Here is a 27438-nt window from a genome sequence, read left to right as displayed (position 1 = left end):
ATATACATGTTTCCTTTCGTTAATAAGGTCTCACAATGGAAACATGTAAACTTTGAAAAGAAACTTTGAAAAGTAATGAGCCTAATATTGAACCCTGAGAAATTCCACAGTCTAATCAATAGGACAAAGATTTCTTCAAGATTGAACTGACCATCTGGAAATGGCCTCAAAGGGTATGATTTAAACCAATTTAAGAACATTAATTGGCATGATGCCTTCTGTCTTTTGACATTCTAATATGAATCCCTGTAAAATAAATGTGTTTCTAGATGAAACCAAGATGTATAGACTAAGCCACTTGTTTGAATAACTTGAAAACAGAAAATTACAGGTGCATTGCATGAAAAAGCATAGCTAATGTTTGCAGTTAGTACTTTTGTGCATTGGATGAGAAGTTGTAGTCCTTAAAAATGTGCCTTTTAATTGAATTTAGCACAAATTTGAAAACATTTCTTTTATACCCTTCTCTTAGTCAGCAATTACAACTTGTTTGGCAGATTTCCTAAAGCATTCCTTCCAAGACCACCATATCTGCATTTAAGCAATATAAGTAAGGTAGTTCCCTTTTTCTCATGCATTTTCCCCTCTAAGATGAGCAGAAAATACTGATCCTGTGAGTTTGAGGGGGAGGGGAATTTTGTAAAACCTTGCTGGAAGCTTCATAAGGGGCTTCCTGCACACATCTTCTTTTGGCTCTTCTTGTTAAGGGTAGCCACAGTGGATCATCTGTTTCCATTTCCTACTGTCCTCTGCATCTTGCTGTGTGACACCAACCACTTGCATGTCCTCTCTCACTACAGCCATAGACCTTATTTTAGGCCTTCCTATTTTCATCTTACCTCGCAGCTCCATTCTTAGCATCCTTTTCGCCAATATACCCAGCATCCCTCCTCAGCACATGTCCAAACCAACACAATCGCGCCTCTCTGGCTTTGTCTCCATACCGTCCAATTTGAGCTGACCCTCTAATGTACTGATTCCTAATCCTGTCTACCCTCGTCACACCCAGTGCAAATCTTAACATCTTTAACTCTGCCACATCCAGCTCTGACTCCTGCCTTTTTGTCAGTGCCACCATCTCCAACCCATATAACATAGCTGGCCTCACTAACCTCTTGTAGTCCTTCCCTTTTACTCTTACTGGTACCGGTCTGGTACCGGTCTGTCACAAATCACTCCTGACACTCTTCTCCACCCACTCCACCCTGCCTATACTCTCTTCTTAACCTCTCTTCCACACTCACCATTACTCTGGGTGTTTGATCCCAAGTATTTAAACTCATCCACTTTCTCCAATTCTACTTGCATCCTCACCATTCCTCTATTCTCCCTCTCATTCACACACACAATATAGTCTGTCTTAGTCCTGCTGACCTTCATTCCTCTCCTCTCTAGAGCATATCTCTACCTCTCCAAGGTCTCCTCAACCTGTTCCCTACTCTAACTAGAGATCACAATGTCATCTGCAAGCATCATAGTCCACAGGAACTCCTGTCTGATCTTGTCCATCAACCTGTCCATCACTATTGCAAATAAGAAAGGGCTCAGAGCAGACCCTTGATGTAATCCCACCTCCACTTTAAATGCATCCGTCAGTCTCACAGCAGACCTTACCACTGTCACACTACCCTTGTACGTATCTTGTACCACTCTTACATATTTCTCTGCCACTCCTGACTTCCTCAAACAGTATCACACCTCCTCTGTAGGCACCCTGTCATATGCTTTCTCTAAGTCCACAAAGACACAATGTGTAACTCCTACTGACCTTCTCTATACTTCTCTATCAACACTCGCAGAGCAAACATTACATCTGTAGTGCTCTTTCCTGGCATGAAACCATACTGATTTTCACTAATCACCACCTCCCTTCTTAACCTAGCTTCCACTGCTCTTTACCATAACTTCATGTTATATGACTGATCAGTTTTATCCCCCTGTAGTTACTACAGCTCCGCACAACACTCTTATTCTGAAAGATCAGTACCAAAAGGCTTTTTCTCCACTTCTCAGACATCCTCTCACTTTCCAAGATTTATAGGTTCATAGGTTGGTACTAGTTCTTCTTGAAGAAGAAAAAGAGCACTCCTGCTTGACATGTATGGGCAATCTATTCCAGAGTCTGGGTCTCTCTGGTCAGGAACCTTATCCCTCAGCATGTTTTGTTTATTGTGATGACAAGGTTTAGATCCCTTCCACAGCTCTGGGTTTGACATGGCCTTGTATGTTAAGCAAAGAATAATGAGGGATGAGTGAGAGGGGGAGGACAACGACCTCCTTTTTCTGGATGAAAAGCCCCGTGATGTGTGCCACATAGAAGGACTTCCTCTGTTTTGTGTGTTCAGCCCGCCACCTATAATTCATGGGATACATGTCTTTTTTCCCAAAGGGGATAAACACATTTTTTGGCATTGAGCTTGAGCCATGGCTCTGGCACCAGCCATCTGTTTATGTAAGGCCCTTCTGTAGCTGGATCACCTCACACCTCCACAGTGTCAGTAAGCCATTTAGCAACCCATTGCCATTGTTGGGGGTGACATAGGACTAATGCCCAACTAGTAAAGTTATCCCATTTTCCCAGAGTGGGGTGTCAAAGGCCTTGGCAAGGTCCAGATAGGCTGTGTGGACCACCACCCTACCTCCCATGGCTCTGGAGACTGATTCAAAGAAGTCAATCAGGTTCAGGAGACAACCATTAAATAATCTGGTTAAAAACTCCACTGCCATTTCTCCTAAGCACCTCCACTGCCATTTCTCCTAAGCACCTCCATGCCCACAGGTATGTCATCTGGACCAACAGCCTTTCCATTCTTCATCCTCTTCATAGCTGTCCTTGCTTCCTCCACACTTACTTTTGCTTAAATGTCTTCTTGTTCACAATGCTAAGATAATAAGGGAAAATGTCTTACCTTTGGTATTTCTCTTATTTGGGTTCTGTCTTTGAATTCTTGTTCCTTTTCATCCTTTGCAGTTTTCACACAGAGAGATGCATTGTTGTATATGCTAGGCATCTCCATTGTTGTCCAGAAATAGATCTGCAGTATCTTCTCCAAGACTTTCTTTTTCAGTGAGAAATGTTGTTTTAAGTTAGAATGATGTCAGAAAAGGAGGGTTTTAGTTTTTAATGATAGCCCAGTCTAAATGCAGAATGATTTTGTAAACTGGTATCTTCCAAACTGCCAGTAGGCGAGTTTAGTATGCATGTTTATCTCTTGCTATAAACTAGTGTTCCAGCTGGAATTTTTTCAAAGCATTAAGCTCATTTCTGGACAAGATAAACTTCATCTCCCCTGGGACCCTGAGTGCATACCTCTCAACTGTCCCCACTTATGCTTCATATTTTTGGTTTATTCCTTATAAAATCTGTGGTTTTCTGAATTTTTATGGCAAATCAGTGAGGAATGAATTCGCTAAATAAAGCAAGATTTGATTTTCAGATGTCATATCCTTCAGAAAATGCATAGTAACACAACACATTTTATTCTAACAACCTTAAATGTTTATAAGAGCAATATTTTAAATCTGCCCCTATTTTTGGGGCTTTGTCCCCAATTATTTATACTTTTGTCCAGATTTTTTGTGCTAAGAGTTTCATAGGTGTGTACTAGGCTAATGGCCCTGGAGCCTTTACAAGCCTAGCCAATAGAAGTTCCCTGGCATCATGCCGCTCGACGTTAGTTCCCAGTGCCTCTGTCAAGTAGAGCCACTGACGCGATCCCCGGGGTGAACTTTCTATTACCCATCCACTTATCAAGATTTCTCTTGAGGGACAGAGAGGTGCTCTGCTTGACATGTATGAGAAGTCCATTCCAGAGCATGGGCAGTCTCTGGGTGAGGAACCTGTACCTCCAGCATGTTCTGTTGATTGTGGTAATGAGGTTGAGGTCTCTGGAGCATATGGTGAACAGGGATTGGGATTTCTTTAGATGTAGCATTTGCAGCAGAGCTGGGTCAGACATGGCTTTGTAAGTCAAGCAGAGATCGCCTTTAAGTAGGCAATATGAGATAGAAAATAGATGGAGTCTTTTGAGTTTGTCCATGTAGGATGTATTTAATGCCTAGGATCCTCTTCGTGAGGTACTTCGGTGGCTTCTCCAGCTGTTGCAGGTGTCTAGTTAGGTACATCCCAAATGGGGCATTATACTCAATGAATGCTCTAATGAGGGAAGAGTAGAGAGAGACATGATGATCTCTTTCTTCCTGGATGCAAAACCCTTGGTAATGAGATGTGCCACATAGGAGGACTTTCTGACCAAAGTGGCAATGTGGTGGTCGAAGGTGAGTTTGCTGTCCACCTGCATCCCTACATCTCTTATAATGCCTTCAGTGTTCAGTGGGCTCCCATTGATGTGGTAATTAGTGTGAACTGAGTTTTTACTAAAGGGGATGGCGATGCATTTTTTGGCATTAAGCTTAAGGCCATGGTTTCAACACCAGTCATTGGTCTCAGTGAGGCCTTTATGTAGGATGTATGCTTCACTTGTGGAGTTAATAATGGTTCACAACTTGTAGTTGTCTGCAAACTTGATCAGCCAGAGTCCCTTTGTGTTGGCCTGGACCACTGAGAAGTAGATGCCGAACAGGAGAGGACCCAGGACCAATCCCTGTGGGACGCCACTCATGACTGGGTTGGCAGTCTGACTTGGAGTCTGCTACTTTCACACTATGTGTTCTATCTGTGAGCCAATTTGCAACCCACCTAGTGATATAGGGGTTGATGCCTAGTTTGGTGAATTTAGCAATAATTCCCGAGTGAGGAATGGTATCAAAGGCCTTGGTCAGATCGAGGTAGGCTGTATGCACTGCCTTACCTTAATCCAAAGCTCTAGTGACTTACTCAAAGAAGTTAACCAGGTTGAAAAGGCATGATCTCCCTTTCACAAACCCAAATTGCGTGGGGTCTAGAGTTTGGAGATTTCCTATATCTTTGTTAATCAGGTCCATGATGATGCACTCCGTAGCTTTACATATCAGACTCATCAGGCTAATGGGGTGATACTTCCCAGGGTCTGTAGTTGCTCCCCCTTTATGGAGAAGGATGACTGTAGCAGTGCACCATTCAGTACCATTATGCAATAACTCAGAGCAAATGTGGGTATTGCTATGGAGGTTCTTGATATAGCTATAGAAGGCTTTGTGATTGTTTTTAGTGTATGCCACAATTCTGCCTTCATAGCTGGCTTTAGAGGATTTGATGAGGGATCTCAACTTTTTGTTGAGGCTAATGAGGGAGTTTTTCCAGTCTTGGGACATCACCTTTTTCTGCATCAGTTTCTTCCTTCTGTTGTAGAGTTTATTAATGGCAGGGGATCACCAGATTGACTTCCTTTTTTTGGAGGAGAGCGTCTTGGTTCTGTTGGGCATGGCTAGTTCCATGCATTTATGTATATTTTTGTACAGTGCATTGATGTATGATTCGGCAGTCATACAGCTATTTCCCATTGGCATGGGTGCCGTGAAGTTAGCAATCTCTGTTTTTAGGAGTCCAAAGTCAGCTTTGGAGAATTTTTTCAAGGTGTTTACCTTTGCAGGGTGTGTGGGTGAGATGTGAATTTCCATGGTGATTAATTTATGGTCTGATCTGATCAGGGAGGGATTGATTATTGGTGTAGAGCAATGGTCGCCCATGTTAGTAATAACCAGGCCAAGGATGTTGCTTCCTGTAGTGGGGGTCAGAATGAGCTGGTCCAGAGCATTGGAACTGATGAATTCCAGGAAGAGTTGGGCCAGCGTATTGGTGCTTGAGTAGTTTTCCCAGTTGATGGAGGGGTAGTTGAAGTCTCCTAGTAAGAGAGTGTCGGGTTGGACCTTGACAGATTCCAGGGTGCTTAGGAATGTGGAGTGAGAGTCTAGGGACATGTATGGGGACCTGTAGCAGGCTATGACCTGGATTGCTGTCTTACCCAGTGTTAGTTGTAACTGAAGTATCTCAGATGCGTTGTGCTGGGCTACTAGTCCGGAGGTGTGCATGTCCTTTGAGTATGGAGACACCACTGCCTTTGGAGCTTTGGTCCATGTTTCGAGGCCGAAAGGTGTGGAATGAGTTATAGCCTGGTAGCGCAGGGGTGATTTCTGCTGCTTTAAACCAGGTCTCCGTTACAGCACAAATGTTGATGTTCTACATTTTGAGGAGTGCTTTGATTGAGTGCATGTTGAGATTTAGACTTCTAGCATTGAGCAGCAAGACCCTCAGATTGCATTTATTTTATAGCTGTTACGGTGATAATGTGGTCTTTAGAACATTGCCTAAAAAAGGCAGTATAGGGGTGGCAACAGCCTTAGCCAGTACCCGGAAACCCAGGGGTGACAGTTACAGGCCATCTCTGGCAAAGCATCGAGGTCTGTCAATCATGTCATCCCAAGCAGACAAATATTGGATCCCCTTAGAATGATACCAGACACTTAGCCAATTATTGAAGTCTGTTATTTTTTGTTTGTACTGCGGTATCACTCTGGGTGATGGTAGGATACTGCTCAGGGCTAGTGTCATACCTGCCTTGGCCACATAATCTGAGAGCTCCACCATGTCTCTTTTTATGTAGTCCGGGAATGTGCATCTTGGGTCATTCATATCCACATGGACAGTGACAGAGTCATGCTTGTACTTGTTGTGGAGTGACTCGAGCATGTGTGTTGTGTCAGATTCTGGCACCTGATAGACTTTACCTTCTCCTTATTCAACCTAGTGAATGGGACATCTGTGTGCTTCACTATTGAGTCACCTATGATTAGTGTATCGGACAAGGTGTTTAGCCTTAGGGGCTTAGGTTGAGGGGCACACTGTGGAGGTGAGTTGTGTGTCCTGTGGTTTGTGCTGTTTTGTGGTGGTTGAGTGCGTTTCTGTCTTGGAGGTCTCTACTGTTTGTGTAAATTTCTATTGAGAGCCTCCACGAAGGTGAGTGTGTGGTTTGTGTTTTTGTGAGAGCTGTGATAATGGGTGTTCTGTAGGGCTATGTGTTCCATGTGTTGTGGTGGAGGTGTTGACCTTCTCCTCTTGACCAGCTAGTCCAGTCTTGGCTGGAGAGTACATAGCGTCCAGTTTGGTGACATAAGTGCATCTCTCACAAGTCTGAGTGTTGGGAGGTTAGAGGAGAAGGCTGTCTGTGTACATGAGGCAGTTGCTACACTGCCTCAGAATGCCCAAGTACACCAGGTTAATAGGAGAAAGCACAGGGAACTGGCCTTTAATCATGACAGGAGGTTGAGAGCTATGCCTGAGTGGAATAAGACAGGTATTAGAAATTGGATGAAAGAATTAATATGTGATCTCAGGTGCCAAAGCCAAGTCTTTGATGAAAAAGAGCAGCTCCTAGGATTTTTTGTTGTCACAAAACCTCCACACATACAAGAAGAAGCAAGTCCACAGGTCAAAGGAATGAGGTAGTATTCATCTGCAAAGTGTTACAAATAAATCATTGTAAGACCTGCTACTGCATCCTTTGCAGTGGTTTTGCTGGCAAAGGGGAGTATTGTCATGTTGATGAGCTAGAACTTCTCTATTTGGTGATGAATGCTCACCAAGCCAGATGATGTATTTGGGATGGAAAATTCCATTACACCATATTACCCTCCTTGATGAGCCTCTGTACCTTTAGAGGAGTAGAATAAAGGATGGTCTAAGAAGATGTTCTTCATCTCACATTGCTGCAGTCCTTACTTATGGGGTAGTCCGCTGTCGAATATTTTGTTTTTCTTGCCTCAGTTACGGATGTCAGAAAAGTGAATAATTGTATTTATTACCACCGCTTTGTATTCCTTGTTTGGGACGCGGAGGTTAGATTGCGAGGTTAGTCTCTTGGCAAGAGGTGTAATTTAATATGCACTAAGAAGTGCAAAGACAAATCTTTAAAGCCTAGGCAGGATGATTCGTCAGAAGCTACAGCTGAACAGGTGGATCCGCTTCTGTTTGTTTTGAGGTCCAGGGAAACTTTGATTTTACAGGATGTGGCCTCTCAGGAGGCAGGTCAGGCTGACTATTCTCCTCTATGCCCTAAGTGGGTTAGGCCTTCTGCTACTGTTTCTAAAAGGCTCCTTCTAGGGGGCAGGTCTGTCTTGCCTTCCTCTGGTGTCAGTTCTGGTTCTTCAGGGTCTGTGCCTAAAAAGCACATGCTTAAAATGGCAGAGGATTTGATTACTTTAATTAGAGGTTCTATGCCACCTCCTGATAAAAGACCCAGGATGGAGCCAGAGTTGGAAAGTTTGGAGCAGGCCTCAGATGATTCAGAGTCTTCTGCTGAAGACATTCAAGATTTCCCTCCTTATTTTGATTCTGATGCAGAGGATTCCACTCCTTCTGCTTCTCCTCCAGAGGATTTTTCATTTTCAGAAACTCTGCATTCCATGAGGGAGCATTTTCAGTGGGAGGGACAGGATTACTCTGATTCACGGAAGAGACTTAGGGAGTTCTTGTTTTACCACAGCATAGACCTTAGCTATACCTCCGGTTTTGGATGTTGTTTCAGATGTTTTAGATTCTGTGCCTCCTGCCCCAGTTAAACCGGACAGGTATTACAGGGTGCCTGAGGCTCATAAATATCTGTATAAGAGTCCTAAGAAACTATTAGTCAGGGCCTAAGGGTGTTAGAGCCTCTGTTGTTAAGAAGGATAAGGAAGCTAGAGCTTTGGATAGATGGGGTAAGAAGGTGTATACCTCTTCTACTTTAGCAATGAGAGCTTTGAACTGCCAGTTTCATATAATTTCCTCCTTTCTCAGCTAAGGTCTAAAGTGGATGCTTTGGCAGAGGGCATAGAGTGTAAAGAATTGCAGGATTTAGTGCATGTTTCTGAACAGGTGGGTAAGCACTCTTTGCAATGTGGTTTTGATGCTTTACAGGCTTCTTCTAGGGTGGCTGCCACTGGTTCAGTTATAGTAGAGCATAGCTGGCTTTAGATCCAGAATTTGTCTGAGCATGTTAAAGTCTAGATTCTGGATGCCCCTTTACAGTCTGAAGTTTTGTTTGGTCCTCCTGTGGAGTCAGTCTTAAAGAAAATGGAAGACAAGGCTAAGTCCATGCAGACTGTTAAAGATTTTTGCAGGTACAACCTCCAAAGTTTAGTAGAAATTGGCCTACTAAGGTTCTTCTGATTCTCAGTCTAGGGGCAGAACTCAGAGTACTTTCAGGCCGAGACAATGGAGTTCGCCTGCTCAATCTGCTGGTGAGGGCAGGGGCCAGTCCTTCATTTTCAGCTGCCAGATTCTTCTTGCCTGGCAGCTCCTTTGGGAGGAAAGTTGGCTCTTTTCAAGCAAAATTGGCATTTAGTTACCCAGGACAAATGGGCATTGGACATTATAAACCAAGGTTACAAGTTCTATTTCCATACCATGCCTCCTTTCAAAGGCATGCCAGACCTCGGCAAAGGATAGAGGCCAAATTTCTTTACTTCTTCAAATAGGAGCTATACAGCCAGTTCCTCTGTCAGAAATGGGCCTAGGATTTTATTCCTGTTTCTAGTTCCAAAGAACGTGGAGACCAATTTTGGATTTATCTATCCTCAACACTTACCTGGACATTCCAAAGTTCAAGATGCTGACTTTACAACAACTTTTACCTCTGTTGGGAAAAGATCACTGGATGGTTACTCTGGATCTCAAAGAGGCTTACCTTCATGTTCCTATCAGGCCCAGTTGCAGGAGGTACAAATTTACATTATCAGTTCTTTGCATTGCCCTTTGGCTTATCTACTGCGCCCAGAGTGTTCACAAAGGTTCTGGCTCCAGTGATAGCATTTTTCAGACTAAGAGGAATACAGATTTATCCTTATTTGGACGATTGCCTGATTATTGCACACGAACTTCTTCATCATCTACGGTATGTGATGGCAGTGTTAAGATGCCTAGGGTATTCTGTGAACGAAACAAAGTCCAGTCTAGTACCCTCTCAGGACATGTGCTTTCTGGGTGTGAGACTGAATACAGCTTCCCAGATGGCCTTTTTGACCCCGGACAAACAAAGAAGCCTTTCTCTTTACTTCCATCAAATGTCTCTACGGTCCAGGCTGACTGCAAGGACAGTCCTTCAAGCCTTAGGGTTCATGGCATCTTGTATTCTGGTGCTTCCCAATGCCAAATTGCATATGAGGAAGCTTCAATGGTATCTCAAAATGTATGGACACAGCACTGCCAAGATCTAGACACTGTCATTCAGATAATACCTTGCATTAGGAAGGAATTTTTGTGGTGGGCTCAGGAATGTCACCTAAACAAGGGACTCTTGACCCGGCCAGAAGCGAGTCAGATTCTAACGACAGATGCCTCGGACCCAACAGTTGCATATCAACTTGAAGGAAATGTTAGCAGTCCAGTTTGCATTGATGGCTTTCAAAGATTTACTTCACCCAGGGCAGGTGTTGATTCAAACAGACAACACTACTGTCATGTGGTACATCAACAAGCAGGGGGAACCCATTCTTACCCTCTTTGCAGCAAGTGATGATTCTGTGGGAAACTGCTCTCAATCTACACCTCAATCTTCAGGCAAGGTTTCTACCAGGTGCACAGAACTCCTTAGCAGATGTATTGAGCAGACAAATAGTGGATCCTCGAAAGTGGAAATTGGATCCTTCAATTTCATCAAGGTTGAGTGTGTTGTGGGGAACTCAGACATAGATTCTGCTTCTCCTCCACTAAATTACCAGTTGCCAAAGTTTGCACAAAAATGTTTCATCACACAGCTTGGAAGGTGGCTATCATTCAGTTGGAACAATCTGCATGTATATGCCTTTCCACCTCTGCCTCTTCTTCCCAAGGTACTCTTGAAGGCCAGACAAGACAAGCCAACCATGATTTTGATAGCACCGATTGGGCCTCGACAACACTGGTACCCACTACTGAGGAGCTATGGCCTCTGCCTTTGGTCCCAGCACCTTTGTCACAAGAGGACAGTCACTTCCTCAATGTCAAGATTCAGTCTCTACATCTAACAGCCTGGCATATTCTGTTTTAGACTCTGGAGGGTCTCAGCTTCCACAACAAGTTTTGAATGTTATTTTGGAGGTCAGGAGGCCTAGTACCAGGAAAAGTTACGCTGATAAATGGAGGAGATTTTTATTTGGAGCAAAGGAAAGGACTTTGATGTCTCCAAACCTGATTTAAGTGTTGCTCTTCAATATCTTACTGAGTTATTGGACAAGGGTTTGTCTTTCTCCTCAATAAAGGTCCATGCTGCAGCCATTTCTGCTCACTATGATTGTGACCCTCCTTTATTCTCTCATCCTTGGTTTATAAAATTTTCTTAGGGAGGCAAAAATATATAAGACCCATTAGAGCTCCTACTCCTGCTTGGGATCTCAATTTTGTGTTGGAAAAACTCACTCTACAACCTTTTGAGCCTGCAGCTACTGCCGAGTTAAAGTATTTGTCATGGAAAACTGCTTTTGTTGGCCATTACCTCTGCAAGAAGGGTTTCTGAATTACAGGCCCTCATGGCAGTGGAGCCTTTCCTGATTTTTCATAGGGTATCTTTATGTACTATCCTCCTTTATGCCTAAGGGTGGTTTCTAGTGTGGCCTTAAATCAAACTATTCATTTGCTACTTTTTTGCAAAAACCCCAAAATAAAGGGGAGAAAATTTTGCATACTTTGGATATTCACAGGCGTTATTATTTGAGCAGAACCAAGGAGTTCAGACAGTCTCAGCAATAGTTTGTTTCTTTTGCTTTGGGTTCACAGGGTAAACCTGTTTCAAAACAAACTATTTCTAAATGGATTGGGTTTTGTATTTCTTTCTGTTATTCCCATCATGGTAAGGAGATTCCTGCTGGAATCAGGCCTCATTCCACTAGGGCTACTGCTACTTCTATGGCCTTTCTAAGGGGTAGCTACAAAGACATTTTGGAGGCAGCTACTTGGAGTTCAGTGCATACCTTTTCTAAACATTACCACCTTCCTCTTTATTCTAAGTCTAGGGCTGGATTTGCCACTGCAATTTTACAGGGCATTTTAATGCTTTATGATTTTTCCATCCTCCCTTTCCCGTTGCTTTGGGATTCTACCATAAGTAAGGACTGCAGCAATGTGAGATGAAGAACATAGTACAGTTTTGTACCTACCATAAATGTAGATGTTAAGATCCACATTTGCCTGCAATTACCCTCAAGAGTCCCAATTACCTCCCTCCTTCCCTCTGTAGTTAGTCTTGGTGCTATGCTTTAGGTGATGGTTGTTGTTGGGCATGTTTTTGGGAGGTATTCTGTTTTGGCTGTGGCCTTTCTGGTTTGGCCTTCTGACATCTGGGGCAGTCATCTCTAGGAGCGCATGACCCGGCGTCTATCCTACTTTGGTATTCGGACGACCGAGACAGCGACTACCCCCCCAAGTAAGGACTGCAGCAATGTGGATCTTCGAACATCTACATTTATGGTAGGTACAAAACTGTACTTTTGCACATCTGTCCCAGGAGAGTCTGTCATTGAAGATGATGAAAATCGCATCTGGCAGTTTTGAGGGTTTGTCTGTATCTCAGTGTCAGGTGACAGTAGGATCACCTGTCTAGTGTTGGCCCTCCCCTAGTGATATTTCTTCAGGAATCCAGTGTTAGAGTACAGCATTTCCAATATGTTTTTTAGGTATTTACAAGTGGATTATATTACCTTTACTTTGCATGCTATTGTCCCATATCCCAAGTAGTGATTTCCTTTGGCTTTGCTTGCAGCCTGTAGAGCAAGTGACAATGTCCTACATGTCACAGATTGCGGAGAACTACTTCTTTCTGCTTTTCCCAGTTAGGGAGCCTCCGCTCATGATTGGCAGTGGAGTTTTTACAGTGTCGAGTTGCCAGCCCAGCACCCAATCTTCCACAGAAGGGCACACACATGCACGCACTCATACCCAGGGCCAATTTACAGTGTCCAATCCACCTACAGCATGTCTTTGGGATGTGGGAGGAAACCGGAGCACCCACAGATTGCAGAGAACACACAACCTTTTTCTGTGCACTTTTTCTTGTCAGAATCTCATCTGAAGCCGAAGTACTCACATTTTATTTTTAAGACCTTTTTTTCTCTTCCAATAATGGCAGTAATGAGCACCATGTATTATGTATTATGATGTCTGAAGAAAATGTTTCATGTTGCTTTAACTTGGGCATGGCAGGTAGCCATTTTGGGAGTGTATTATTCCTGTCAGGAATCACTTCAGCTGTCTTTTTTTTTTTTTTTTTTGTATTAATCTTATGGATTTTTTTTTTTATTTAAGCAAATGTACTTAGTTAATGTCTCTGTATCAGTTTCTGCAAAGATATATATTTAATTATTTTATTTATGTATGTATTTATGTATTTTTGTTAACTGGGGCAAAACACAAAGCTTTCTGGAACATTTTTAGTTTCAGCCTGGAAGTTGCAAACAGAAGAGCAAATAACCACATGTATATATTTACAAAGACAAAGTTAATAAGTAATTTGTTGTATGAATTTGATCTTATCCAAAAGGCCGAGAAGCGGTAACACATGGAACAAGTGCATTAGATATTGAGAGCTAGTAGCCATATATATATACATTATGTAGAACAGTAAATGTTTATATAACATACAGAGAATGGGGTTAATGCAGTATAGTAAGGCAAGAAGCTCAGCTGTAGAAAGGAGGTTGAGCTTTATTGGTTAGGATAGGAGTCTGGAGGTCATATAAGACAAAGAGAAGTGAGAAGTAATGTCAGGCTTTTTAAGTGCAAAATTTTTGCCAGATACATTATATAAATGCTTGAAAACACTATTTTGCTGCATAGTTTACTTCCAAGATTGGTTGTTTTTAATATTCTTTTTATGTGTTGGGGAAATTATCATAGCTTTTAGAGATAGCTTATATTGCACATTTTTCTGTCACCTTATGTAGACTATTTCACTTATTTTACACACACAGGAAGCAGTTTTATTGTGCCGTGAGTAATAAACTAAAAAAAAACGGAATAAATTTACTTGTGAGAATATATTAGAGAATCGTAGTATGTCAGTTTGGTAACCAAATACTACTTTGTGTAATGAAAAGCTGTTAATGTAAGTGATGAATATTAACACACACGAGGGAGGTGGGGTTGGCACAATGGTTAAGGTACTTACCTCAAAGACACAAGGTAGAGGGTTAAACTTAAAATGGCCTTTCTGGGCAGTTAGCCTAGTATTCACTTATGAACTGTGATTTTGAGTACACACTGCCAGTTAGGGAAGTGGTATATACCACCAGTGCATCTATGAGAAGAAAGTAACACCTTGTATTAAAGTGAACTCAATCAGTAGCGCAACAATGGTGAGTGAATGAGGCAACTGCCTAGGGAGCAGAGTGTTTGGGGTTCAGTCTGCTGAACCCGATCATTCATCAGTGCATACCAGCATTTCTTAATGTTGATATTACACCTGCAGTCAAAACTGAGTGGTGAGTGCTACATATATGCTTCAAAACTGTATCCATGCCTCTGTATGAATGTAATGAGCAGTTGCAGCAGTTTAAAAGAAAGCAGCGTTTTTTTATCCTTGTTATTGACTGCTTGTTACAAATGTTTTTACAGTTTAGAGGAGGAAAAGAGCAACACATTTCTTTTTTTGCTGCTCGTGTCCTGAGAAGACTTTTTTTTTTTGGAGGAACACTGCGGTGGTGGTGCTGCGGTAGCATTGTCACTTCACTGTAAGATGTTGTCCTGTTCGATTCTCAGCTAAGAAAACACAACCGAAAAAAACACTAAAACTGTTAAAAGGAAAGCGAAATGAAACCGATAAGAGCCGGTAACTTACAAAAAACTGGTTTAATTAGCGCTTTCGGTAGAGCAAGTACTTCACCTTCTTCAGATAAAAAATGAACCAATAAAGAGAGTATATATATATATATATATATATATATATATATATTCTCATCTACTGCCAGTCATTTAACCGGAAAAGCCGAAAGACACAACAACAACCAGATTGGGGGAGGGGCAGTGGGATCAAATATAGCTAGCTAGACCTTTTCACTCAAACCACACTGAATGTGAGAGATCTACTGTTATGGTGACTACATCAAACTGTTGTTCTGATTTATCTGCTCTCATTTCTTATCTATGGTTCACTGATTATCTGCCATGTACCATATAGATTATTACACAAAGACATGAGTCTGAATCTTGATCTGTTACATTCATAATGCTGCAAGTTCTCAGAATGTTGATGTTTGTTATGTTTTAAGCAATTAGTAACCGAATTATGCATATTCGTCATTAAGGTGAATCTGTTGATGACTGTGGGGGAGGCTACAGTGAGTCGATAGCAGAGATGTGTGAAGAACTTCAGAATGGGTTAACGCCATTACTGATTGTAACACCTAATGGAAGGGATGAATCTGGAGCAAATCGAGATTGCTTCCTTCTGAATCCAACCGCAAAATCACAGCTTCACATGAATATGTTTCGCTTCCTTGGTAAGCTGTACACTAGTACTTTTCTGTTAAGTAGTGATTGCATTTTTTTTTTGTTAGCCTGCTAACATTGAGTAGAGTTTTAGAAGTGGCTGAAAGATTACAACCTAGGATATTATGTTTGAAGTGTACTACAAGACTAAAATGCAAAATTAATGTTAGATGTAGTGGATTTTGTCTTGAAAGAAATTTTCTGAAGTGCATCATGTCAGAGTGACACGTCATCTTTCATGTCTTCACATTTCATTTAAATAGATGGATTTTACCCTCCTGCTAACATAGTCCTTTGGCTCAGATTTATTGTAGTGCTTAGAAACACAGTCCTTTTACTTAAATTGTTGACAGCCAGTATATCCATCTGAGTGATGAGCTGTGTTAGCTTATTTTTTTTTTTTTTATAGAGAGGATGTAATTTTAGCTTCAGTGAGCTGAGCTAATCAAGTCTGCTTGCCACATATGACTGGTGGTAGTCACTGTCGCTTATTCATCATATTGATCACTGCTGTAGTAGCTTTAGCTATATGGGTTATGTCCTGCCAAGGATATAATAACCACACCAGTTCCAAAAGCTTCACAGCACCTTTCACACTACCAAACTGTCAAGCAGCTTGAGCTGAGTTGACTAAATGACAAGTTTGGGTGTGAAGTCCTTCAGAGCTTTACTGCTGCTGAAGAATATGCTCCTATGTGGCTTTCGAGGATCGACGGTTGGCTTGTGCTTTCCTTTGCTGGGCAATAAGTTCTCTTGGGGGGAAAAAAACTTCCATTTTCTTAAATTTATTGTTTTATTATTTTCCTTTTCAAGAAAGTTATTTAAAGCTTAGGAGTATTATGTTTTAGCAGACTGTGTCGAGACTGTAATGTTCTTTTAAATGGAGCAGTCATTTTTTTCTGTCACTTTAAAAGCAGTGTTAACTACCTGAAAGCATATTTTCTGTAGAGAAACTGTTTATTTCTCCTTGGTGGGATGGCATAGTGTTTGAAAATGTTTTTTACTGATGTTCATCGTGCATACAGCTGCAGTAATCACAGATGGATTTTCAGCCTCCCTCGCCAAATTCCAAAGTCTTGGTCCGGTTGTCGTCGCTTACTCTTCTGGCGTCAGTAAGGCCAGAGTATATAAGACACAGCCGGCGCCATGTTCTTCAGTCTTTTGCGCTTGGTGCCCGAAGCAGAAGCAGTTCGCAAGTGCGGTCGGCCAGCTCCTGAATTACGAAAAAATTGGAACCAAAGTCTTCTTTAAAGCTAAGTACGCCATTGGGGAAACTTTTCTTGCCTCAGACCGATGTCAGAAAAAGTTAATAATTGTATTTCTTGTGGGTAGCAAATACCGCATAAGGATTTCCATTCCGTTGCATACCTTGTTTGGGCCCAGACCACGTCGCTCGGCTGGCGCACTTTTACCTACCTTCAATAAGCACTATCAAGCATCGGGCGGAGTTCGCCCAACACTACTTTGGTAAAGCTTTTGATTATAAGATGTCGCGGACACTCCGACCACCGTTTTGTCCAAAAAAAGGACCGACACGAGACCCGCCAAAACAGGCTACACGTGGTCCGGTTCTTAGCGAGACGCCTTTGCAGTCCCTGACGACACTCCTTTGGCGGTGTTCTCTGTACCCGAGACCGCTGGGTCCTCGGTCCTTTCCCAGACTACAACCAAAGCCCCTGCTAATGTCGAGCCTACTAATGTGGACAGGTCCACCTCCACCCATGGTGTATTTAGGCCCTCATCTTCTTTTTCAATAAAGGCTTTTACTAAATCCAAAGCAGCCAGGCATCCCACGAGGCCTGTTGCACAGGGCCCATCTCCTGGACCCATGCCTAAGAAACAGATGCTTAAAATGGCTGAGGATTTAATTACTCTTATCAGAGGTTCTCAGCCCCCTCCTGACAAGAGACCCAGAGTGGAGGAAGAAACTCCCTCTTCTGATCAGGGATCCATTTTATCAGAACATTCTGATGCAGAGGAACACTCTTTTTGAGGATTCGGATGCAGAACAGTCCATTCCTTCTGTATCCCCTCCTGAGGATTTTTCTTTTGGGGAAACCTTGCACACTTTGAGGGAACACTTCCATTGGGAAGGCTAAGACTTTTCAGTTTCCAAGAAAAGACTTAGGGAATTTCTTTAGTTACCTCAGCACAGACCTCTGGCTATACCCCTGTTTTGGATGTACTGGATGATGTCTATTAGGAGGCTTGCCTTAACCCTGATTCTCTGCCTCCTGCACCAGTAAAACCTGATAGGTATTACAGAGTACCCAGCTCTCACCAATTTCTCTACAAAGGCCATAATGCTGACCCTGAAACCATTTCACAAGGCCCCAAGGGATTAAAGGCCTCCACTGCCAAGAATCCACTCCCTGCAGAAAGGGAATCCAGATCTCTAGAAAGGTGGGGTAAAAAGGTATATACCTCTGCCACCCTAGCCATGAGGGCCTTAAACTGTCAGTTTCATATGATTAAATATCAACAGTACCTGTTATCACAATTAAGGAACACAATGTCTCAACCTGAACAACCAGATTTAAAAGAGTTACAGGATATGATGCATAGTGCGGAGCAAGTGGGTAAACACACCTTACAATGTGGTTATGATGCCCTAGAGGCTTCCAGTAGAGCGGCTGCCACAGGATCAGTCATTCGCAGGCATGCCTGGCTTAGGGAACAAAATTTACCTGATCATGTGAAAGCTAAACTTCTTGATGCTCCTTTACAAAATTATTATTTGGTACTAATGCTGAGGACATACTACGGAAAATGGAAGAAAAAGCCAAATCTATGCAAACTGTCAAGGCTTTCTTACAGGTCCAACCACCATGTTTTAGCAGAAATTGGCCTTCAAAAAACTGGTCCTTTCCAGCCACTGACAAGCCCCAAAGAGGCAGATACAGACGCACAAGGGGCAGAGGGCAATCACAAGGATCATATAGAGGCAGACAATGGCAATCTCCAGCACCAAGAGGTGGTGAAGACAGTGCACAACAATACAGGAAGCAAACCCAATGACTCCCTCATTTCCATGCCAAGCAAGTCTCAGCTGACAGCACCTTTGGGAGGAAACTAGCATTATTTGCAAGCAATTGGCATATTGTCACAACAGACAAATGGATACTGGACATTATAAACAGAGGCTACAAATTTCAATTTCACACTCTTCCAAAATGAGAGGCATGCCAAACCTGCCACAAAATCAAAGGGCAGAGGCACAACTGCAAATTTCAAAGCTCCTAAACATGAGGGCTATACAAAAGGTACCTACACTCCAACAAGGTCAAGGTTTTTATTCAAGACTTTTCTGGTACCAAGAAAGGAACCGACTGGAGACCCATTTTGGACTTATCCATCCTAAACACATTCCTACTGTGCCAAAATTCAAGATGCTCACATTACAGCAACTTCTTCCCATGCTGGGCAAGGAGTTTTGGCTGGTAACATTGGACCTCAAGGAGGCATACCTGCATGTCCCAATCAGACAAAGCTGCAGAAGATACCTCAGATTTCTTGCAGGTTCAATCCACTATCAATTCTCTACATTGCCCTTTGGCTTATCAGAGTATTCACAAATTGCCTGGCATCAGTGATTGCCTACTGCAGACTTCAAGGGATACAAATTTACCCTTATCTGGACGACTGCCTGATCCAAGCGGACAGCAAACGCATACTACTGGAACATCTGGCTTATGTGACACGGTTACTGCTTTCTTTGGGATATACCATCAACAAGGAGAAATCAAGACTAACACCATCTCAGAAAATAACCTTCCTGGGTGCCAACTTGCACACAAACACCCAGATGGCATATCTTACGCCAGAAAAACAAGGGCAACTATCTCAGTACTTCAAAACACTAGCAAAAAGTACCAGGCTTACTGCAAGGAAAATCCTGCAGGCTCTGGGATTCATGGCATCTTGCATTCTTCTAATCCCATGTGCAAAGCTGCATATGAGGAAACTTCAATGGTACCTAAAAAATCTATGGTCTCAACACAGTCACAGTTTGGAAGCAATTATACCAATAATTCCATGTTTGCAAAAGGAATTTCTATGGTGGGTCCAAGCATGTCAAGTAAACACAGGCCTTCCATTCTGCAAGCCTCAAGCAAAACAAGTCATAACCACAGACGCCTCAGATTACGCCTGGGGACATGAAGGACAGGTGCATTCAGGGCAGATGGTCCCAAAAGGAAAAGCACCTTCACATCAATCAAAAAGAAATGCTAGCAGTGATAAATGCAATTACAGCTTTCAAGGACTTCCTGCATCCAGGGCAATTACTGATAAGAACAGACAACACCACAGTAATGTGGTACATAAACAAACAAGGAGGAACACATTCATACCCCTTGTGCAGACTAGCCATGACTCTTTGGAACTTGGCTCTGGAAAGACAAATCAAACTTCAAGCACAGTACTTGCCAGGACTGGAAAACACACTGGCAGGCACTCTAAGCAGAAATATGACAGATCCACACGAATGGAAGTTACATCCTCAGGTGTTTACAGAGATAATCCAAGCGTGGGGGAGGCCAGACATAGATCTTTTTGCCTCCCACAGGAACCATCAACTGAAAAAGTTTTGTTCAAGGACCTTTCATCCAAAGGCCTGGAAAGTGGACGCCCTTTCATTCAGTTGGACAGCATGGACAGTTTATGCATTCCCACCTCTGCCCCTTCTGCCCAAGGTGCTTTTGAATGCAAGAACAGACAAACCGAGGATGATACTGATTGCTCCAGATTGGCCAAGGCAACACTGGTATCCACTCCTGAGGAGCCTAACACATACTCCTCCCTGGTCCCTGCCTCTAATGCCTCTCCTACTGACTCAGAACAGCTACAACACTCTTCACAGTCAGCTGAAAACACTCAACCTCGCTGCATGGAAAATTCCTTGACACCACAACAGTCCCTACTCTCCAAGGAGGTGCAGGATGTCATTTTGGAGGCCAGAAGACCATCTACTAGAAAAGCTTACTCTGCAAAATGGAAGCGGTTTTGCTGTTGGAATGAGAAAAGAGGCCAGGACCCTAGAAAATTGAACTTGCCTCAGGTTTTACAGTACCTAGCTGAACTGCTGAACAGTGGACTTTCATTTTCTTCCATAAAAATACATGCCTCGGCCATTTCTGCAGAATTCAACACGGATCCTCCTTTATTCTCTCACCTTACGCACTTACAGTTCCTCAGAGGGCTAAGAATATAAGACCTCCAAGGAAGCAACCAATACCAGCCTGGGACCTTAATTACATACTAGAAAAATTAACATTGCCTCCCTTTGAACCTGCTGCCTCAACAGATCTGCAACATTTGTCCTGGAAAACAGATTTCCTTCTGGCCATCACTTCAGCTCGTAGGGTTTCTGAACTACAGGCCCTCATGGCGGTGCAGCCCTTTCTCATCTTCCATCAGGACAGGGTTTCCCTTCATACCAACCCATCTTTTATGCCAAAAGTGGTATCCAGGGTAGCCTTAAATCAAGCCATACACCTACCTACCTTTTATCCTAACCCTCAAAACAAAGGGGAGAGGCTGCTTCACACTTTAGCCATCCATAGGCAGCTACGTTATTATTTGGACAGAACAAAGTCCTTCAGGAAATCAGAACAACTTTTTGTGTCCTATGCAGGGGCTCAAGGAAAACCAGTTACCAAACAGACCATTTCCAAGTGGATTGGCCACTGCATACGGTTTTGTTATTCCTATCATGGGAAATCTGTCCCTACTGGTATCAGATCTCACTCCACCAGGGCCACAGCCACCTCTACAGTCTTCCTCAGAGGCGTTCCTACTAAGGATATTTTGGAGGCAGCCACTTGGAGTTCTGTACATACCTTCACAAAACACTACCACCTACCCTTATACTCCAGAACAAGAGCAGGCTTTGCCACTGCTGTTTTGCAGGGCATTCTGGCTCAACCCAGTTCCTCATAGTACCTACCACCCTATGCATAGCTTTGGGACTCTACCCATCTGTGATTACTGCAGCTGTATGCACGATGAACATAGTACAGTTTTGTACCTACCATAAATGTAGATGTTGAAAATACAACTACGTACAGTAGTCCCTCCCGCTAATACAGCTGCAGCACAGTACAACCTCCCTCCTTCCCCACTTGGTACAGGCATGGGGCCTAACAACCTCTTCATACCACCTGACTGGGTTATCCTGCTATGTTTTATTTGCTTGCTTACACTGATTTTGCATTACATTGCATTGCCTGCATATGTAGATAAGCCTTATTTATGTATTGCTTTCCTTTTGGGGGCACCTGACATCTGGGGCAAGAAAGACTGAAGAACATGGCGTCGGCTGTGTCTTATATACTCTGGCCTTACTGACGTCAGAAGAGTAAGCGACGACAACCGACGCCGGACCAAGACTTTGGAATTCGGCCGACCGAGGCTGAAAACCCATCTGTGATTACTGCAGCTGTATTAGCACTTGAACATCTACATTTATGGTAGGTACAAAACTGTACTTTTTCTTTTCTGTTAAAACAAAATAAATAAATTTTGTGGACTGGTGTTTTACCAGCATTTGCTGCTTGTCTTCCTGGGAAAGAGGCACCATTTTCGCTTGAATGGAAAAGACTGCTGGTCCCACCGTGGGTCCTTTTCCAGCTGCAAAAAGAAAAAGTTAAGCAAGCAATCTTTGCCACCACAGCAGACTAGCAATTTACCTCAGCCACAGTCGGGTGACTATGTTGTGGCCATTTGCTGTACCTGTGACCAGTCATCTTTTACCCCCATTTCTTTCTGGTTCTAGCACTTACAAACTACTATGGACCAGGGATTAGCCAAGCCCTTTGCGGCTGCTGGCGTCCTTTCAGTGGGCAAGGAAGAGCCACTCTTGTCTGTCCTGGGAGAGGGAACAGAGAAGGTTTCCCTGTTGAGCCAGAATGTTGTGCCCATCCCAGAAGAAACAGCTGCTGCCATTAATAAGACTGTTAGCCGCTATTTTCCTGTCAAAAAGCAACAGAAAACCAAGCATTTATGTACTCCTCATCAAATTTCTTTAGACAGGAGTAGTTTACTCGGTCTGGCCCAGGATTTAATTTAGGCTATTGATCCAGCTCGTAAAGTAGTTTTTGGGAAAAGAAAGGGATTCCTGTTTTCCTGAAGAGATTCAAGATTCTGAATCTGAACAGGTGGAAGATGCAGGGATGGATTCATGGCTTTTTCCTCAGATTTCTGATTCATACTCTGAGGAAAGCTCTGTTTCTGATAGTCTACGTGGGGTTTCTTTTTCTCTGAGACTATAACTAGAATATTCCATTGTTTTCAGTGGGAGAACACTGATGTTTCATAGTCCCTCAGAAAATAATGAGTTGTTAGAGAAGTATTTTCCAAAACCTACACCCATCCCTCCTGTTCTGTTAGCTGTAGAGGATGTGTGGTATGTATTACTGCCTGCGGTTTTCCTGTTAGTCAGCCAGCTTCCCCTTAAAAGACAGATAGGCTGTATAACATTCCTCAGTCTTTTAAATTATTATACGCTGTCCCGGTACTGCTAAGCACTTATTCAATTCCTGTCCTACTCTTCCTGATAAGGATGGGAAATTATTGATAGGTATGTGAAAAAAACGGTATACTTCTGTGGGGTCTATATTATGTCTTCGAAACACGTTAACATTGAGCACAAGATTGTCGACAAGTATTCAGTGAAATTCACTTCTGTGATTCTCTGAATACTTAAAGGGCAAAGACGTAGTTGACAGACTACACAATTTTGTCCTTTTTTCCACTGTAGTGTGATCTCTAAGTTGGTATATTTAGTTAGGGGAGGTGTGGTGGGGCACATCCCCCCACAAGGGTGGGTTTTGTTTAGGTAGATTTAGTTCTGTTGGTTTGCAGGGCAAGTATCTGTTTGGCTTTTAAGTAGGCAGCAAATTGCAGAATTGAATTTCGCTGAATACTTGTCGATGATTGATGGGTGGTGCAGTTAATGCTGTTGCCCTCGGCAAGAGTTCTCCAGTTCGATTCTCGGCTGGGGTGGAATTCGTGTTGAGTGTGTGTTCTCTCCCCTGCCTTGTATGGGTTTTCCTCAGGGTACTCGGTTTTTTCTTCATTCTAAAGACATGCTTCATTCTGGAGGGCATTTCCACCATGAAAAAAAGAAAACAGGATCTGTGGAACCTAGTCGGACTTTCCCGGTCAACAAATGTTAAATAAATAAATGATTTGGTGTTCGATGTTAATGTGTTTCGACAGCGTAATATAAACCCTTCTTCTGCAACTTTGGATCTGATATTGCTAATCCTCGTTCATTCCTTACGCCTGGGTTATCGGTTCCAACCTCAGAACCAAGCTGGCCGTCTTCCAAGCTCGTGACAGCCACAAACTCTCAAACTAAACTCTTACCCAAAATTCCCCTCTCCCTGTTACCTCAGATTTTGTTTGCCGCATCGCCATTCAGTCATGTCAAGTCACTTCTCTTGAGCTAAGTAAAACTTTCTTTGATAATACCTAATCATATTACAGTTCTTCTCAGTTCAAATCTTGTTAAATAGTTATCTCTTACCCTATCGCATCTAGCAACTCTATTTTGTTTTTTTCTAACCCTTCTTTCTTCTTACTGTGAGGTAACTCCTTTACCATCGTTGGTAAAATCTTTCTTTGCTTTACCTTCGGGTATTTCTCGTACCATTGTTGGTACCTTCTTCCTTCCTTTTCCTTTCTTCCTATCATGGCAGAGAAAAAAGGTGGTCTGGGGTTTAAAAGATGTGTGGATTGTGGGCATAAATTGCCTATTTCAGATGCACATGCGTTATGCGTTTACTATTTGGGTGTGCCTCACTTGACTGTGGACCCACCTTGCGGGATTTGTGCTAACTTTTCTAACAGGACTTTGGTGGAAAGGAAAAATAAACTGATTTTAAGGAGACTACTTAAATCTTCCTTTTCAGAGGCTACCTCTGGCCCAGAGGCTTCAACCCCTCCTAGTTCCCATAAGAAAAGAGATGAACACAAGAAGGCCAAGTCTCTTCCTTCATCTCCTGCTGGGGACAACCAGGAATTGAGACCTAAGAAGGCCAAACATTCTAGTTCGGATTTGACTTCCTCGGCCCCAAGGCTTTCGGTGCCTAGATCTTCTGCACCGATGCCTTCGGCAGCATCCGTTACTTTGGCATCAAGTATTGTGCCCTACACCTCAATGGAACCGAGGGGCCCCTTGGTTCAGACTTCCTTACCGGCACCAACTTTTTCTTTGATGCAGACTTTTTCGGCGTCGACTGTTCCGATGCCCTGTCCTGCTTCGACTACGACAATTTATACGGCACCGACTATCCTCTCTGTACCGACCACCTCGTTTTCCACACACTCTTTCGGCACCTGCCATAGTGTCAACTACCACTTCAGCACGGACCTTGTCAGTGCAGACCTTACCTTTGGCACCAATGATCTCCTCAGTGCAGACACCAGTAGTACAAGCCTTAACAGCTCCGTTGTTCTTGGTGCAGATGCCTATCTTAGCACCACCCAAAGACCCCTTTGTGGGCACCGAGTTTCCTTCATCCTTAGATAGACCTGACTCTCCTTCAGCTATGTCCATGAGATCCACTAGAAGCCTCTCAGAACATGATGTGGTGCGTCTTGTGGATCAATTGCTTTTGGCCAGAGGTATCCAACCCTCCAGGACCTACTCTTCCTTTGGAGGTGAACACCCTTCTCCAAAGACCCCTACCTATTCTCCTCCTTCATTGCCTTTGAAGCCCCTTGCTGTAACACAGACTTCCCTCACTTCGACTTCTTTCATGGACCTCACTAATGAGCCGCAGTTGCCTTTGTGGCAGGAGAGACTTGTCACTCCAGTCACTGCTCAGGATGCCAGCTGTGGCATACATACTCCTGTTTTTCACAACCATCCAGGGACTCCGAGTCGGCGGGCTGATTTGCTTGAGCGAGGTGTGACCTCCTCGGGTGGACCAGCATTCCAACTCATGGAGAAGGCTCTTGCGTCTGTTGGCGATTCAGTGCTATCAGTGCCGCCGTCCTCCTCTGGCCCGCAATTTACACAAGCCACCCTTGGACACCGGTCACAAGGGCCTCAGGACACACTCCCACAGGAGACCCCTTTTGTGCTGTCTTCCCCAGATTCTCCCCCTGAGGAAGTTCATCGCAAGAGCTGATGTAAGAGGAAGCACGTGGACTCCCCAGAGGAGTCCCCCACGGAAGACACAGACTTTGATGATGGGGAAGGGTCCCCTCGGTCACCCTCTGAGGTATCCTTTGGAGATATCCTCAAAATACTTAAGCAGAGAGGTGAATGGCAGTCTTCTAACCCGACCTCTGAAGAGTCTGTGTTCCTGCAGGCCTTTCATGCCTGGCCCCCTACCTCCTGGGGTACTCCACCTGCCGACAACCTTGTCCAGTTTGTTGTGCAGCATGCATGGAAGGCTCCTGACTCCATTGACGCCATTCCCCGCAGGCCAGATAAAATCTTGTCCCCTCCAGATAGTGATCCTCACTGGTCCAAAGGTCTTCTTGTAGATGCCTTGGTGGTGGCAGCAGCAACAAAAAAGGATCTTGCGGAAGAAAGCCAGACTGTCCACCCACTCAACAGAGTGTCCCGGGCACTGGACAGATTAGGGAAACCTACTTTTGCATCAGCGACCTTTGCAGTCAGGTCCCTGAATTATATGGCACATTTTACCAGGCTTCAAAGAGACTTGATTACTGAGCTCTCTGAAACTTTGGCCGGAGCTGTGTCTGATAAGGTCCGGGACAAAGTGGCCTCACATTTAGCCACCCTTGAATTGATCTCTAACTCCTCCATGCATCTGATTTCTCACGTATCAGAAGGAGTAGCTAGAGCAGCAGGTGCAGGCATAGTCATGAGACGACATGCCTGGATGCGCTAGTGTGATTTTTGAGGAACCCTTCAAGGCTTCCTTTCTGAACTCTCCCATTGTAGCCTCTTCGTTATTTGGACCCAAGGTAAAAGACACACTGGCTAGATGTGAACAGGATGGTAAGACCCTTTCTGCCGTGGGTGTCCATTATTCTTCCCCTCAACGGGCTTTCTCCAGAAACCAGAAGAGTGGGAAGATGTGGTACAAAAAGTCTCAAGGTTCTTTCCGTGACACAAGAGACAGGTTTTCCCCTAGAGGCAGAGGGGAAAACCCATATGGAAGATGCCCCTTTCGGGGCAGAGGAGGTCCGCCTAACCAGGGTTTCAGAGATTCTTTCTCAGGCCAGTCCTACCAGCGCTCCTGAAGAGCGGCCCAATTGCTTTCCTCTGGAAGCGGTCGGGGGTTGTTTCTCTTTGTACCCTTCTGCCTGGCTAACCATTATCACCGATTCTTGGGTACGACAGATAATAACCAGAGGTTATCATATTCCCTTCGATCTTTGTCCCGTCCCCCTAAGAAACTTACCTGACTTTCCACCCAGTCAAAGGGAAGAATCAGCATTAGAGATTTCAAAGCTGCTAAGAAAAAGAGTCCTGCAAATAGTCCCACTAGACTAGATAGGATCCGGATTCTACTCAAGATTATTTTTGGTGCCAAAAAAGACTGGGGACTGGAGACCGATTTTGAATCTCAGTGTGCTGAACAAATTCGTAGAGGTACAGAAATTCTGGATGGTCACAATACAGTCCAATCCTCCCACTCTTGGAGGCAGGTGATTGGATGTGCTCTATAGATCTCCAAGATGCGTACTACCACATAAAGGTGGACAGACCATTGAGAAGATTCCTTCGCTTCCATGCGGGAGCCAGTCATTACCAGTTCCAAGTACTGCCCTTTGGAGACTCTACAACCCCTAGAATGTTCACAAAGTGCATGGCAGTTGCCACAGCTCACCTGCAACTGCAAGGATTGTGGGTGTTTCCATACCTAGATGACTGGCTCATCACTGCCCCCACCAGACATCTATTGGAAGAAGCCTTGGCATAATCCCTTCACATTGCAGAAAGGCTAGGTGTAACTGTAAACTGGCACAAATCCAACATATCCCCTTCCCAATCCATAGAATTCATTGGGGTCTTGTTGGATACAAAGAACTGCACGGCATCGATTCCAGAGCACAGAATGTTAAGGATATAACAACAA

General features: G+C 43.6%; 1 protein-coding gene across 1 annotated transcript in view; it reads left to right on the top strand.

The window, feature by feature from the left end:
* The window catches only part of HERC2 (HECT and RLD domain containing E3 ubiquitin protein ligase 2), a gene marked incomplete in the record, with an annotated part of 3551743 nt that overhangs the window by 3417821 nt on the left and 106484 nt on the right, over positions 1-27438 (top strand). Inside the window, 1 exon segment of the mRNA XM_044072055.1 lies at positions 15190-15384. Within this exon segment, the coding sequence (XP_043927990.1) occupies positions 15190-15384 (195 nt within the window).

Source organism: Protopterus annectens, chromosome 5.part0 (assembly GCF_019279795.1).
Source record: "Protopterus annectens isolate FY-2018-M chromosome 5.part0, PAN1.0, whole genome shotgun sequence".
Lineage (NCBI taxonomy): Eukaryota > Metazoa > Chordata > Ceratodontiformes > Protopteridae > Protopterus > Protopterus annectens.
The sequence above is the reverse complement of the archived record's forward strand: the minus strand, read 5'-3'. Positions and strand labels throughout refer to the sequence as shown.